A 15361-nucleotide genomic window follows, 5' to 3' on the forward strand; every position below is an offset into this window, starting at 1 on the left:
TGAATCATTATGATTTCACACAACATACTTTTAGCTTTAGTATACACGTTCCTGTCTGCAGTGACCGCACAAGAATTTGATAATGACTGAGTCACATTTTTGACAATCACGTTGCCTCCGGTCTGTTTCTGTAGCGTTGCTTGATTTGATTTTTTCATGCCCTTGTTTTGGTGCCATTCTGTCTGTACTGATCTCCTGTTTATTATTTTCAGCATCAAGGCTGCAGATTGTTTGTATCAACTGTTCCTATAATTACCCTATGTTTAGTCTAAGGAAATAATGACTTAAAATATTTTGATCTTAAGTTTTTGCCCCTTAATACAGCCTCTGCAATGACTGTTTTTCCAGCCTCTGAATACTATAGATGATATCATATGGTGATAAGTATCAGATAATTTTATCCTGCATTTGTCATATCATTACGATTTCATCCATTGTGACACTTAAGTTGATTCTTTAGATATTTGGACCTGCATCTTTTTTTGTTTCAGTTCTTTAACAAATAATTTTGACTACCTTATAAATTTTGTTCTGCAATTTGAGTAAAACGGCTTATAGTAAACAGATACATTTTTTTAAACTTTTAATGTCCATATTGTTAAAATCTGAACATTGACCCCACCAGATGAAGCTTTGATACCTTTGTTCTCTCTCTCTGCTGCAAAGGAAATGTAAAACATGTCATTAGTGAAAGCAATAACCATTTATTAAACCTTTACTAAACCCCTTTCTTTCCCCCTCTCTCGACATTAGTCTGTCTTGTGTGCACTGATTTGTGTCTAATTACACAAAATGCATATTTTTCAGTTTGGAGGGATTGGTCAGTCATTTTGCAGTTTAGATACACAGACACCAAAATTTGTGTCATACATGTCAGATCATTTTAACATATCCTTTGTATCATTTTTAATCAAATGCTTAAAAAACAACAACAACAACAACAACAACAAAACGTTTAGGCATTACCAATAACTTGTTTAGAATCTGGCATTAAAAATAAATTAGTTGAGGTTAGTTAGGTTAGAACTAAAAAAAAAAAAAAGATCTGTTTTTGGATAAAATAATTGTTTTTTTGTTCTTTTTCATACAATTTAATTTAAATTTATATATTAAAAATGCTGATCGTTTTGAAATTCGAGTCATTTCAAGTTACTGTAGTAGAGTAAAATATCCATTGAACTGGAAAATTTGCAAACTAGCTCTGATATAAAGACAAGGATAGTAAAAATCTATAGGCTTGCTTTTATTAAGACAATACAAAAGCTAACCATACATGTGTTTTAGGTTCCAGTTTGTGACACTCAATAGCTAACTTAAGACAATCATCCTTAAAGTGTGTCCTAAAAATATGTTGTAATTTTTCTTTTATAAAAAGGCTGAATAATTGTCTGTAACAGTGGTTCACCATAGTTTCAGCTGTACTCAACAATGTTACTCAATGTAACAATCTGATAAAGATCCAGGGGAGCCGTAACTGGTTTGGCGACACAGACATTTCCTTTTACTGGAATCAATCCATTGTTGGTTTTGTCGTTGTAACAAAACGTTTTTTTAAAATGTGAAAAATACAAATGCTCTATCTTCAATCATTAGTGAATAAACATAACAGTCTGTTTAGTCTGAACTTCAGTTTTCTGACTCTCATGTAAGTGTAAAAGATGACAAAATAAAGACTTTTGCCACGTTTTATTTCTTTTCTGGCTTCTCTTCTTAAGAGGGTGTTCTTCCTCCCCACAATCACCAAACTCATAGAGTTTCTCTTAATATTGCAGGGTTATGTTATGAGATGATTGGCATTATAAGGTGAACTGAATAACTATAACACTGAATCTTTTTATTTTTATCAAATTTTAGAGACATTACATATAATGCATAAATGCTAATAAATAAACTCAATTTCCCCCCTAAATTGAAGTAATTAAGGAAATGTTTATTTGGATAATTATAGACTCTTGTTAGCTCTGTAGGTTTACAACTAACAGTTTGGAATTGGCTGCATTTGTTGTAAAGAGGTAAATAATGGTATAAGTCAGAAAAACTGGAAGCGTTTCATATTAGCATTTAAATAATGAAAATGTTCCAACTTTAAGAAATATACATTTTTATTAAAAGGAAGAAACAAAAACAGCTCAAGATACCAGTTGAGATTAAAAATTGGTGAACAAAGCCAAGGTGGTCTGTGAATCTTGAATCTCCAGTCACTGCCAGCAGGTTCCACAAGAAGTTTTTTTTATTGGTCAAAATTGTCTCCCATATGAAAGAATGGGCTTGCTGTGCATTACATCATAAAAGTAGTGTCAATTGTGAATGCAGTGTACATGTCTATGATCACAAATGTCAAATCGGTCAGAATTTGGGCTCCATATTGGTCAGTAGGTCCCTGCTGTTCTGTCATTTTTTTAGGTTCACTCACCAAACCATTTGCAGCAAATGCTGTCTGTGAGTTACCACGTCCTATTGCTCAGCTCTGGAGCCACACTGGTCAAGGCACACATAAAGTCTTACTGTGAAGCACCTTTGCAGCCCATCTCAGTATTACAGTCTCTGAATGAGTTCCTAGATTGTTTTGTTCCTTTTTATAAACATTTTATCCTTTTGAAGAAGACTTATTTCAATAAATAACACAAATATAGTCATAGATCATATATAGATAGATAAACATGTATAAACTACATGCATTTTTTATAATTTAAATAATTTATATATACAGTTCTCTCTCACACACTTATTGCCTCCCTCCCCACACCCCCACCCATCCCCTTAAGTGAGTTCCTCAGTGCTGCACCAGCGTTTGGATTTAGAGCAGCACATTAATGTTGAAATATCATTTAAATGGACCTAAGATTCTTCAGTAGAAGCATCACTTTATAGCAGATTTTTGCTGGTCACCGGCATGACACATAATCCTGTGATGGGAAGCACTGTGAGCAGGAAATAAAATCCTATACAGGAAGTAGAATTCCCAACAAGTCTCTTACGTCCTGCGACGTTTCTTTGACAATGCACAGACACAGGAAGTGTTTATGCGTATCCACCTCCAGCTCACTTGATCTTGAAACTGTGTCAGTGCTCGAACATACGACTGCGCCGTCTTGCACTGTGAGTTCCAGTTCTTGTCGTCAATGCCCCTGCAGCCATCCTTGACAGGCTTGGAGGTCCGACAGTGTGTCTCATAAAAGAACTGTCTGATGTCTTTTGTGGCACTGGTTTTAAACTTGGCCAGAACAGTCACGCGCTGTCCCTTGATGTCGTATGCTAACGTTTTATTCATCACCCAGTCGCTCACACTGTCACAAACAGAATATTCCCCCCGGTAGCTCTTGTGCTCAGTGTGACGCTTCTTTCGTGTCTTGTTTCCTGCTGCCCCTAAGACCGGTACACTGCTCACAAAATTATCAGAAAGGTACAATGGCGGTGGCTGCAGTGGAGGCCGGTCGCTCAGTAGCACTCGCGGTGAGTTATAGCGCTTGTGTTGCCTAAGGATGTCCAAGTTCAACAGCATCACCGGCTGATCCATCAGAAAATCATCACTGTGACGCGTTTCTAGCCACTCCTCTGCATCTCCTTTGTCCTCCAAAGGAAAGTTTTCAATCTTGACGGGAGGCAGAGTGTCCCGCGGCTCAGTGTCTCTGCTTTTCCCCTGCTCGCTCTGGTTCCCTCTGGTCTTCCCCCTTGTTAGGTCAGCCTGAAGTAGCTGGATTATGAGAGAGTTTAAAGGGTCTGGACTTGGCTGCTGCTGCTGTTGACTGCTACCCATGTTGGTTGCCTGAATACCATAGAGGTACACGAGGACCATCACATACAGCAGGATGGACATCACTAGATTCACCTGTAAGATCTGCAATGACAGAAAAAGAAGAAGAAGATACTATAAATGAAAGTTCTGTCCTCCTAAAACTCAGGACTTGATTGATTTGAAGTTTTATTCCTTTTCAGAGTGAAAAGATAGTCAAACAGAAATATATCCCACATAGCAAAATTGGTGTGGCCCGGATCTGGCCCACACAATGTGCTTACACATGGCCCACATACCGCAAAGAATGATGGCCCTTTGGTGGCCCAGATCTGGTTTGCCAGAGGTGGCCCACACATGGGCCAGCACAAAGCCAGTTGCAGACACACTGTTGGCCCTGCGCTGGCCCAGAACAGTTTCAGCTCTGGCCCCAGATGTCAGCCTAATGTGTACCTTAAACAAGCCATGTAATAACAACATAATAGTGCAAAAGTAACATGACAAAACTCTGTTCAGACAGTGAATCTCACATAGCACTTTTCTACTCTAGCAGATTACTCAAAGTGCTCTATACAGCATGCCACATTCACCCAATCACACACTTTCTTTAAACTGAGTGCTTCCTAACAACATTCATACAGAGTGGAGGAGCCAGGTATCAAACCACTAACATAAATAACATAAATATTGCCATCATTGCCAGACCTGGCCCACATCTGGTTGACATACACCCTGCCATGACACCAGTCAGTCAGAAGTGCCAGCTTGATGCCGGATCCAGGCCAGACCTGTTTTCTATGAGCCTGGGCCGCATAAATCAAACCACAATCGGGACAGATGTGGCATGTCATCACATAAACAGTGCCACCTACGCCAGACCTGGCCCATCTGGATGACATACCACTTACCATGCCAGAAGTCAGCCAACAGTGTCAGCTTGACACCAGATCCGGGCCAGACTTGTCTGCTATAAGGGTTATCACTAATGTTTACCTGCGTTTAAAACTTGGGTTAGAAATCATAATAAAAGCTTTTCTACAAAGCTTGTCAAGTTATACCCTACAGCTAACGACAACCTCTTTCCTATTTATACAGAGCCAGTTTTGCCATGATGCCTTTTGAAAACCAATTCACACTTTGACAGGTTTAAGACCTTAATAGTAACACTAGCAAATTGACTGGTTCTTATATAATGCTTTTCTACTCGAGCACTCACGGTGCTTTCTACGATGTCTCATTAACCCATGCACTTTTTTCCAAATCTGAGTTCTGCTTTTTAAAATTCACATTATGGTGAACACATTGGCAATAACTAAGGTTTCAGTATGTTGTCCAAGGATACTTTGGCATGTAGATTGGAGCAGTCAAGGATTGAAGCACTGACCTTCTTAACAGATGACCTGCTCTACCTCATGAACCTCAGCCATTAAGAGAAGGACAAAATCTTTAAAAACCACCGCTGGGGGCTATTCCTAGCTCCAAATGGGCAGGGGTTATAAAAGTCTCCATGGACAACATGCACCAAGGGAAAGGGTGCGTAGTTTTCTTTGGGGGAATGTTAGGACTTCAGACTAATGTTAACTAGTTAAAAATGTTTCTGAAAACTTGAACATTTCAACAGTGTAAATAACAGCCAGTGTGCATGTATGTACGTGTCTCTAACTGAGCACATTACGGGAAATAACACGCCGCAGCATGTATAACATGTTTTTTTAGAAGTCCCATAATTGTCCTTTGACATAAAAAATGCCTGTAACATTCATTTGCATAATAAAAACCTCACTCCCATACATGCATTCATGGTTGTGTCCCCAAAAAGTGTCTTTGTCCTTTATAAACACATTAAACTAATGATAACGATCATGTAAAGAAAACATGAAACTATCAGTTGCTTTGCAGAAATGTAGAATAAAATTTAGTTTAGATGTTATTTGGTGGAGAGGCAGTTTTGTAATTGGATGGTTAACATTTTACCAGGAGAAAACACGCTGCTGCTTATTAAACAGTCTTGCATCACTGTCATATACTAACGAGCGATGACTAATTACAGAGATCCTTAAGGTCAAATTGTTTAGCATTATACTTAATTATGGGTTAGGCCTATGTGACAGAGGGCTTGGCTGTAAGAAACAAGTGAACTTAGTCATGATGTTGCCTTTCATTGTCAAATTATAAAAAGACAGAACTCTGTTTTCTGTCATCTCTTGGAGTCTTTCTTTATTAACTACGACTGTGGACTATATATTTTTAAAATTCGTGTGTAAATTTATGCATTTGCACCAAAAGCAGATTTTTCATCACCACATGACTTTCTCTACAAACAAAGCTGAAAGACCCTTACACGTATTAATAAAGTTCCTCATATGAACAGCGCTCTACTACAGCCACAGTCGTTAGCAGTTGGGCAAAATTTAAGCTAACACGTTTCAGCTTTTCATTTCCCCAGCTCTGCTTTGTAAAGTCATGGATCCATCAAACTTAAAAACAACAACAACAACAAAAAACTTTTAAAGAGAGAATTTAAAATTTAACATTTTCCGAAAAGTCATATTTTGGAATGACCATAAATACCAAAGTTGTGTGTAGTGAGTGGCTGAAGAAAGAGCAATTAAACTAACTTGCTGCATGCTCATCAGCTACAGTGTGATTGTGAGAATGCGATTAATATCTTTAAGATTAAGCAAAACTTTGAAGGACATGTCTAGATATTTCTTTATATATGCAAGTGCTGCCGAAAGGACACAAGCATATTCACTAAGCCATCAGCTAATATTGCAATGTCTTAGAGGGAGAGGAGAAGAGGAAAAGGAAAGAATAGAGAGTAATTAGCTGACAGGTGGACCCAAACAAAAAGAGTTGACATGTTCCCATCAGCAATATTTTGCCCAGTTCATGTAGCTGTTGGAAGGTGGGGAGGAAGACGCACAGCAATGTCACCTTGTAATCACTGGCTCAGAAAAGACAAGCACGTGGACTGACACACACATTTCTTTGTTCTTACTACATCGCAGTTGTTTGCAGGCCCATTCAAAAGTATCACTGCAATGCTGCTGCAAACTCACACACAGATGACAGTCATGTGGGGACAAAGATGATCATATTTGTTTTTAACAGCAAACACTTTTTATTAGAGCTTCATCACAATATTCCTGTGTCCCCGGAACATATCTGAAATGCTCCTTAATGAATTAAGTAGACTCTTTATTCAAAGAAACCTTTAGCTCTTGCACAGCCTTGAGCTATGGCTCCAAAATAGAACATGTATATTTCTAAGAAGCTGTTCAGCCTTTTCCCATCAGTCTCCCACTTCTTAATGCTGTAGCAAACTGAAACAGCTAAAACGACTATCATTACAAGAAGATTATTATTTCCACCCGTAGTAATTTATGTTAGTGGTATGGTTCTGTTTACAGCAGCATGAAAAGGAGAAGCTGGGGGTGATGTGGGTTGTATGGTGGCTTGCAGATCCAGAGCTTGCAAAGACCCCCCCCCCCAAAAGATAACACCATTTAATAACACATCTGGATACTCTATACAGTAATATTTGCTGGCGTCCTTTTTTTTTTTTTTTTTAAATGAAACTGTTTATACAAGTCAAAACCTCAGCAATTTGGTATTTGACATCACTTCCTTAAGATGCCATTCACTTAACCTTTGAGTTTTTCTTCCACTTTTCATTAGACCAAAACTCTGTGTGACTGGCCTGTAAACACTTGTGCATAAAAAAAATAAAAATGAACGTGAGAAATTAATCTTACCCCTGCTCTCATAATGACTACCATAAAAGCCCTGACTCTAGTAAATGAGGCTGCTTTAATGAGGTGCTGTCAGTGAGTGACCACTTTTTCAGCTGCTGGACTGATATGGAGACTGTGTGTCTGCTCTGTGCTCCTCTACAGGGAGTGCAGAATTGTTAGGCAAGTTGTATTTTTGAGGAATAATTTTATTATTGAACAACAACCATGTTCTCAATGAACCCAAAAAACTCATTAATATCAAAGCTGAATGTTTTTGGAAGTAGTTTTTAGTTTGTTTTTAGTTTTAGCTATTTTAGGGGGATATCTGTGTGTGCAGGTGACTATTACTGTGCATAATTATTAGGCAACTTAACAAAAAACAAATATATACCCATTTCAATTATTTATTTTTACCAGTGAAACCAATATAACATTTCCACATTCACAAATATACATTTCTGACATTCAAAAACAAAACAAAAACAAATCAGCGACCAATATAGCCACCTTTCTTTGCAAGGACACTCAAAAGCCTGCCATCCATGGATTCTGTCAGTGTTTTGGTCTGTTCACCATCAACATTGCGTGCAGCAGCAACCACAGCCTCCCAGACACTGTTCAGAGAGGTGTACTGTTTTCCCTCCTTGTAAATCTCACATTTGATGATGGACCACAGGTTCTCAATGGGGTTCAGATCAGGTGAACAAGGAGGCCATGTCATTAGTTTTTCTTCTTTTATACCCTTTCTTGCCAGCCACGCTGTGGAGTACTTGGACGCGTGTGATGGAGCATTGTCCTGCATGAAAATCATGTTTTTCTTGAAGGATGCAGACTTCTTCCTGTACCACTGCTTGAAGAAGGTGTCTTCCAGAAACTGGCAGTAGGACTGGGAGTTGAGCTTGACTCCATCCTCAACCCGAAAAGGCCCCACAAGCTCATCTTTGATGATACCAGCCCAAACCAGTACTCCACCTCCACCTTGCTGGCGTCTGAGTCAGACTGGAGCTCTCTGCCCTTTACCAATCCAGCCACAGGCCCATCCATCTGACCCATCAAGACTCACTCTCATTTCATCAGTCCATAAAACCTTAGAAAAACCAGTCTTGAGAGATTTCTTGGCCCAGTCTTGACGTTTCAGCTTGTGTGTCTTGGAACACAATGGAAGTGTTTTGGGGGAAACAGTAACATACCGGACAAGCTGCAGACGTGACAAGCTAACACTAAACAGTATTATATGACGCATTTGAATTTTCAGGGTCACTGTACTTTCACGTCCTCGTATAGATTACCGAAAACATTGGTGCCTGTCTGTTTTCACAGAGGACAGGAAATTGATATATGTTGGCATGTGACATAGGACCGATGTAGTGACCGGAATGATGAGCGAGTTAAGGAGTGTATGAAAAACTCAAATAGGCCATCAATTTTGGTTACTAGTTTAGAATAGCCTACGTGTGACGTGATGACGAATTGTCCCATAGAGTTTTGAGAACGGGTTAATATGCCAATTTCCACTCAGTTTTCCTTTATTGTATCAAAGCACTACTGCTCATATATTGCAGTTTGACCAAACTGAAGGTTTTCTTGTGAATTAAATTTTTTGCCCGAGTTGCTAAGAAGGTGAGAACCCAGGGATGCAATCATTCAGCTGGCGGGCATAATCGCCAAACTATTGACTCACTGTGAGCTGGTTACCACTAAGTTACTGCACTGTGTACATGCTCTAAATTATTAACGAAGCATGTTAGGACAAGAAGAAATAGCTAAGCCCTCGGGGAAGTTTCTGAGGAACCCTCACATTCATCTACATGTCACCAGAGCTTCTGTGTCACTGTGACAAAGCCATCGCTCATTACCAGTCTGTTTTAGGGTGAGATTATCATGAGGATCTTTTTGTAAACTTGCAGTTTTTCTTAGCCCAACCTTCACCCCTTAAACAAGAATCGCTTCTACGTAGCATGTTTACAAGAAATTCTCCGCGTGCCTTTGAGCACTGTACTTCACACTCAAATGGATAATTGCTCAACAAAAATACATTTTTCATGTGACATTCAGATGGTACTGTGCCCTGAATATAGTCAGAGAACTGGTTAAAGCAGGAATGCAGGATTTTGGGGCCTTGTTGCCCTGCACAACCACAAAAACCCCATGTGATTCACATTAATTTAAAATGAATATTGGCTAAATGTTCTGTTGTCTGTGAACCAGGCCACTTATCCTAAATAAGTATTCTAGGATAATGCTTGAGCCAAAAATCAGTCTCAGTGATAAATGGAACCATAAAATAAATTAATGTGTTTTTAAAAATCTGCTTTAGACACAAACAAAATGGAAAAACAGGATATTGCTTTTGGTGCTGGATTATTTTGTTTAAAAGTTCATGATCAAAATATATTATAAAAGGCATTAAACTTCGGTTTGCAGACAGGTTCAGAATCCAACAAACATGATACAGCTGGCTTTATTTCGATTGGTTCCTCTTTCTAAAGATGGACAAAGGAAGTGCTCATAGTTGTTAGGCCAGTCTGTGCAGTAGTTCTTTCCAAATGTCCTTTTAAAGCTTTTATAATCACAGTATGCCAAGTCAGCAGGGTCTGAATTGAGGCAGGATAAACTCATGAGGCCAATGTCACAGTTACTGAACGGATGTTGATCAAGTACGGTTTAAAATCTGAGTTTGTTCTGAGTAAATTAACAAATGATTATCAGCTTGTTTTGTATTTAGTTGTCATAACCTCTAGGCTGCGAAGTAAGAAAGGGTGTAACAAATGAGAAGAAATGAAACAAAACACCATTGAGGCTTGTGTTGAAGTACACAGTAGACGTCTAACAGCTCGAGAATTGTTTAGTCATCATGGAGATTTGTGATTTTATACGCAGTACATACAGTATCCCTATACAGTGGGGCAAAAAAGTATTTAGTCAGCCACCGATTGTGCAAGTTCCCCCACTTAAAATGATGACAGAGGTCAGTAATTTGCACCAGAGGTACACTTCAACTGTGAGAGACAGAATGTGAAAAAAAAAATATCCATGAATCCACATGGTAGGATTTGTAAAGAATTTATTCGTAAATCAGGGTGGCAAATAAGTATTTGGTCACCTCAAACAAGGAAAATCTCTGGCTCTCACAGACCTGTAACGTCTTCTGTAAGAAGCTTTTCTGTCCCCCACGCGTTACCTGTATGAATGCCACCTGTTTGAACTCATCATCTGTATAAAAGACACCTGTCCACAGCCTCAAACAGTCAGACTCCAAACTCCGCCATGGCCAAGACCAAAGAGCTTTCGAAGGACACCAGGAAAAGTATTGTAGACCTGCACCAGACTGGGAAGAGTGAATCTACAATAGGCAAGCAGCTTGGTGTGAAAAAATCAACTGTGGGAGCAATCATCAGAAAATGGAAGACATACAGGACCACTGATAATCTCCCTCGATCTGGGGCTCCACGCAAGATCTCATCCCGTGGGGTCAAAATGATCATGAGAACGGTGAGCAAAGATCCCAGAACCACACGGGGGGACCTGGTGAATGACCTGCAGAGAGCTGGGACCAAAGTAACAAAGGTCACCATCAGTAACACACTACAACGGCAGGGAATCAAATCCCGCAGTGCCAGACGTGTTCCGCTGCTGAAGCCAGTGCATGTCCAGGCCCGTCTGAAGTTTGCCAGAGAGCACATGGATGATACAGCAGAGGATTGGGAGAATGTCATGTGGTCAGATGAAACCAAAGTAGAACTTTTTGGTATAAACTCAACTCGTCGTGTTTGGAGGAAGAAGAATACTGAGTTGCATCCCAAGAACACCATACCTACTGTGAAGCATGGGGGTGGAAACATCATGCTATGGGGCTGTTTTTCTGCCAAGGGGACAGGACGACTGATCCGTGTTAAGGACAGAATGAATGGGGCCATGTATCGTGAGATTTTGAGCCAAAACCTCCTTCCATCAGTGAGAACTTTGAAGATGAAACGAGGCTGGGTCTTCCAACATGACAATGATCCAAAACACACCGCCCGGGCAACAAAGGAGTGGCTCCGTAAGAAGCATTTGAAAGTCCTGGAGTGGCCTAGCCAGTCTCCAGACCTCAACCCCATAGAAAATCTGTGGCGGGAGTTGAAAGTCCGTGTTGCTCGGCGACAGCCCCAAAACATCACTGCTCTCGAGAAGATCTGCATGGAGGAATGGGCCAAAATACCAGCTACTGTGTGTGCAAACCTGGTAAAGACCTATAGTAAACAGTTATTGCCAACAAAGGTTATGTTACAAAGTATTGAGTTGTATTTTTGTTATTGACCAAATACTTATTTTCCACCCTGATTTACGAATAAATTCTTTACAAATCCTACCATGTGGATTCATGGATTTTTTTTTCACATTCTGTCTCTCACAGTTGAAGTGTACCTCTGGTGCAAATTACTGACCTCTGTCATCATTTTAGGTGGGGGAACTTGCACAATTGGTGGCTGACTAAATACTTTTTTGCCCCACTGTATGCAAAAGTAGCTAGCAGACCTGACATTAACAGCAGACATGTGTAATTCAAGGTTAAAAATGAACACCACAGACAAAAAGACAACACACCAGAGAAAGTTCGCTGGTCTATAGAAGGTAAGATCTTAGATTTAAGGATTCTTACAGAAGGAATTCAAAACATTTTCTATAGACATTGTTGGAGAAATAGTATATGTTGGACACCCTGTGAAGAACTTCGGCCTATATTTCAGCCTGTTTTATTGCTGTCTCACCCTTTTATTTACACAGCTCATGACCATAACTGAGTGCCTGAGCAGTAAATTGTTAGATTAGCCTTAAGATCCCCTATTATACTACAGTCCCTCTTAACAGAAATGACGCCAATTTATCCACCTAAACAGGCTGGATAAAGGGGCATCATTTCAGATGCTACATCAGTTCAAGCAAATCTTGAACTCTTTCACCTGAAGAAGCAACTTACCCTTTGCATTCAGAGCGGCTCGCTCTCGTGTGAGCCAAGTACATCATCAGCATACTGCAGAATACCACTGCTTTATTCCACAAGCTTTTTATTCTGCTTCTTGCGGTCATTGACACGTAAGTCAAAGTTTTGACAGGTAAGAGCTTGATGAAGACAAATCTACAAATGTGAGCTTTAACGTCCTTTAAAGAAAAATGGGGTGGGGTTGTGGGTTTAAAGTATGTGAAATGACAAGAGATTTTTTTTAAAAGATTTATTGATTTTGGAGAAAGCCAAAAAATGTGAGTAGTTTTTTGTGTGTATCAGATAGAATGATTTATTATTCTTCCCTGACTGCCAAGTAGATATGCAATTGATAGTGAGTTCTCTATAGGTTCTCTGTCGTATGAGGTATTAGTGTGAGTATTAGTTGCCCTCACACATACAGTATTGTACAAAAGTCAGCCACCCTTCTACTGAGAGCATTTATGATGAGGCTTTAGTGATAGACAAGCTGAAGAGTCACATGTTCTGTGTCAGGTCGGTCCTGAATCTTTTCCTATTTCTTAAGGATGCGACTTTCAGATTCTGGTCATTTGGTGCCATTTTCCCGAAAAGCTTAAGGACAGACTGCATACCATGCTGAGACATGTACTGTGTTCTTTGGGAGCAGCTTTTATGGTGCAAAACATTATTTTATATCTGTATAACTGTATAACAAAATAAAGTTGAACTTTTGCTTTCAATGAAATTAGAATATTTTGGGACTCTTGCCCTTGTATTGCAGTGGCTATGTAGGTTGCTGGTTTGATTCTAGCCAGAGAAACAAATTCCCTGGGGTTGCATCAGGAAGGGTTTCTGATGTGAAATAAAACAGGCGGTGCTAGTTTGCAACAAATGAGCTGTTAAAAGTAGCTTTTAGAGCGACTGTAAGTTTAGCACCGGGATTGTGTGATTGATGTCGCTTCCTACCATGTTGTATGAGGTTTCTGTTTGCTATCTAAATACCTATGTCTTCTCTCTTTATAGCAGTGATAGAAGAATGTAATGACCTGTTACACACACAGAAATCACAAGACATCACTTATATCACAAGACTTATACAAACAAATAATTCAGAAACTTTTCAAGAAAAAAACCTTAACAATTATACAAGACGTCTGTAGGGACTTCATGTCCAAATCTAGAGAAAATTAGAAAATTAGATTTATCTGAATAAATCTGAGTAGGTGGATTTTAACCACTTCATGGTTAAAGGAGACCTTAGCGCAAGTGGAAAACATCCTTGGATTATAAAAACAAAATAAATTAATCATAAAATGATTTAGTACATTGTGACAAAAAGAAATATGCTGCTTAGCTTGGCAATATTAAAAAGAGTAAGCATTCAAGGAAGAAAACAGCGGCAGGTGATCACAGAACTGTTTCTATGGTAAGGAAAAGGTTTTTTTTAGCAAACATAGCCAAGTGACAAACACTCACTTTAGCAAGGAATTTTAGACGAGCAAGAAATATCGTGAATGATCTATACCTAATGTAAAAGTTTTGGCACTTTAAGCCCATAGATTGATGTGTCTTAAATATCTAAGCTAATCATTCCCGTAGAAAACACAGTGAGTGAAATTGCCAAGAACTTTGTTTCACCTGCTCTTCACGCTCACTGAAGCTGTTAATCTGGAACAAGCTTGTGTTGAAACAGGAAGATGCTGCACACAGAAAAACATGCTTATATGTTCATGCACAAACTTTAGAAATCTTGACAGGTACATGAGATTTTGCAAAAGATGCATGATTGCAGACAGTCTGACAGTGCAAAGGCAAAAGCCCATGGCTTTTGAAATTGTCACACCTTTGATTCAGACAGCCTCAGGCTGGCAGCATCTTAGTAAGACCACACACAGGTTTCGTGTGTTGATGTGTGACTGTGTCGCAATGGTTGTGATGGGTAATAGACTCTCATAAATATGGCGTTTTGTTGCATCAGGCAATGATAATTCTTGCCCGGTGCTTTGTATTATTGCAGATACTTGATGAATCAGATAAGAAACTTGCCATCAGGGAAGTACAGTTGCATAATTTCAGTGAGACGATAAAAACCAGGCAAAACACAAATTTTTAATATTTGCCTAGATTAATGCAAAATCTTCCCCTATCGTCTCCTTAATAAGTGGGCCAACCTGAACAAAACATTGCACAAACATCACACATACAGTCATTATTAACGTCTATATGTTTTATGAATCCAAATGTTTTATGTTCATTTCATCATCCCCTTGTTAATGAAATGTTACATTCTGTGTTTAGATTGTCTCACGTGTTACCTTCACCTACATGTCCTGTTCACCAACATTTTTATCTGCTACTGAATTTTGCTCAGCTCACCACTGACTGTGAAATATGGCAGCACTTCCTTTTTGGCCTGGACAAAAGTCTGAGGGCTGGAAGAATTCAGTGTACACAGAAGCGGACTGTGATTGTGCATACAAGGTGATCTGTTCAGCTTTTGTTTTTGAGTGTGGAAACAACACACGGAGTGAAGAGCAAAGATAAAGCTCCAGTGCTACTCTCTCACTTCTAATATTGAATTTGAAGAGTTTTTATCAGCTTGTTTTCAGATTTCAGATTTCTCTTTTTTTCATTTTGATGAAAGGTTTTGCAAAACAAGTACAACATTCAAAAAGTGTCACCAGTTATCTTAATAGATGCATCTAAAGTGTCCATGCACCTCTTTGTTGCTCACTGGCAAATGACAGTGAAGCCTGTTTATGTGCACCTCCTCTATCCAAGTCTACTGTTTGCCAGTAATTGTGCCAAGTTAACCACAGACATAAATACACTGCGTGTGTGTACACGATCGTCCAACACAAAACTGTCAGTGTGTTTGTCTTCTCCATGGTCTCTAGTATGTGTTCATTGGTGTTTCGTGTGTGTGTGTGTGGTTACATTGAGGTT

The 15361-nt window shown here is 39.2% G+C and overlaps 1 protein-coding gene across 1 annotated transcript in view; it reads right to left on the minus strand.

Moving 5' to 3' along the window:
* Positions 1-2084: 2084 nt before the first annotated feature.
* Positions 2085-15361, minus strand: part of ntf3 (neurotrophin 3) — a 40547-nt gene continuing 27270 nt past the window's right edge. The window contains exon 2 of the mRNA XM_026147352.1: positions 2085-3838. Coding sequence (XP_026003137.1) covers positions 2975-3838 — 864 coding nt within the window. The 3' untranslated portion in view covers positions 2085-2974. The remainder of the gene's footprint in view (positions 3839-15361) is intronic.

Source organism: Astatotilapia calliptera, chromosome 17 (assembly GCF_900246225.1).
Source record: "Astatotilapia calliptera chromosome 17, fAstCal1.2, whole genome shotgun sequence".
Classification (NCBI taxonomy): domain Eukaryota; kingdom Metazoa; phylum Chordata; class Actinopteri; order Cichliformes; family Cichlidae; genus Astatotilapia; species Astatotilapia calliptera.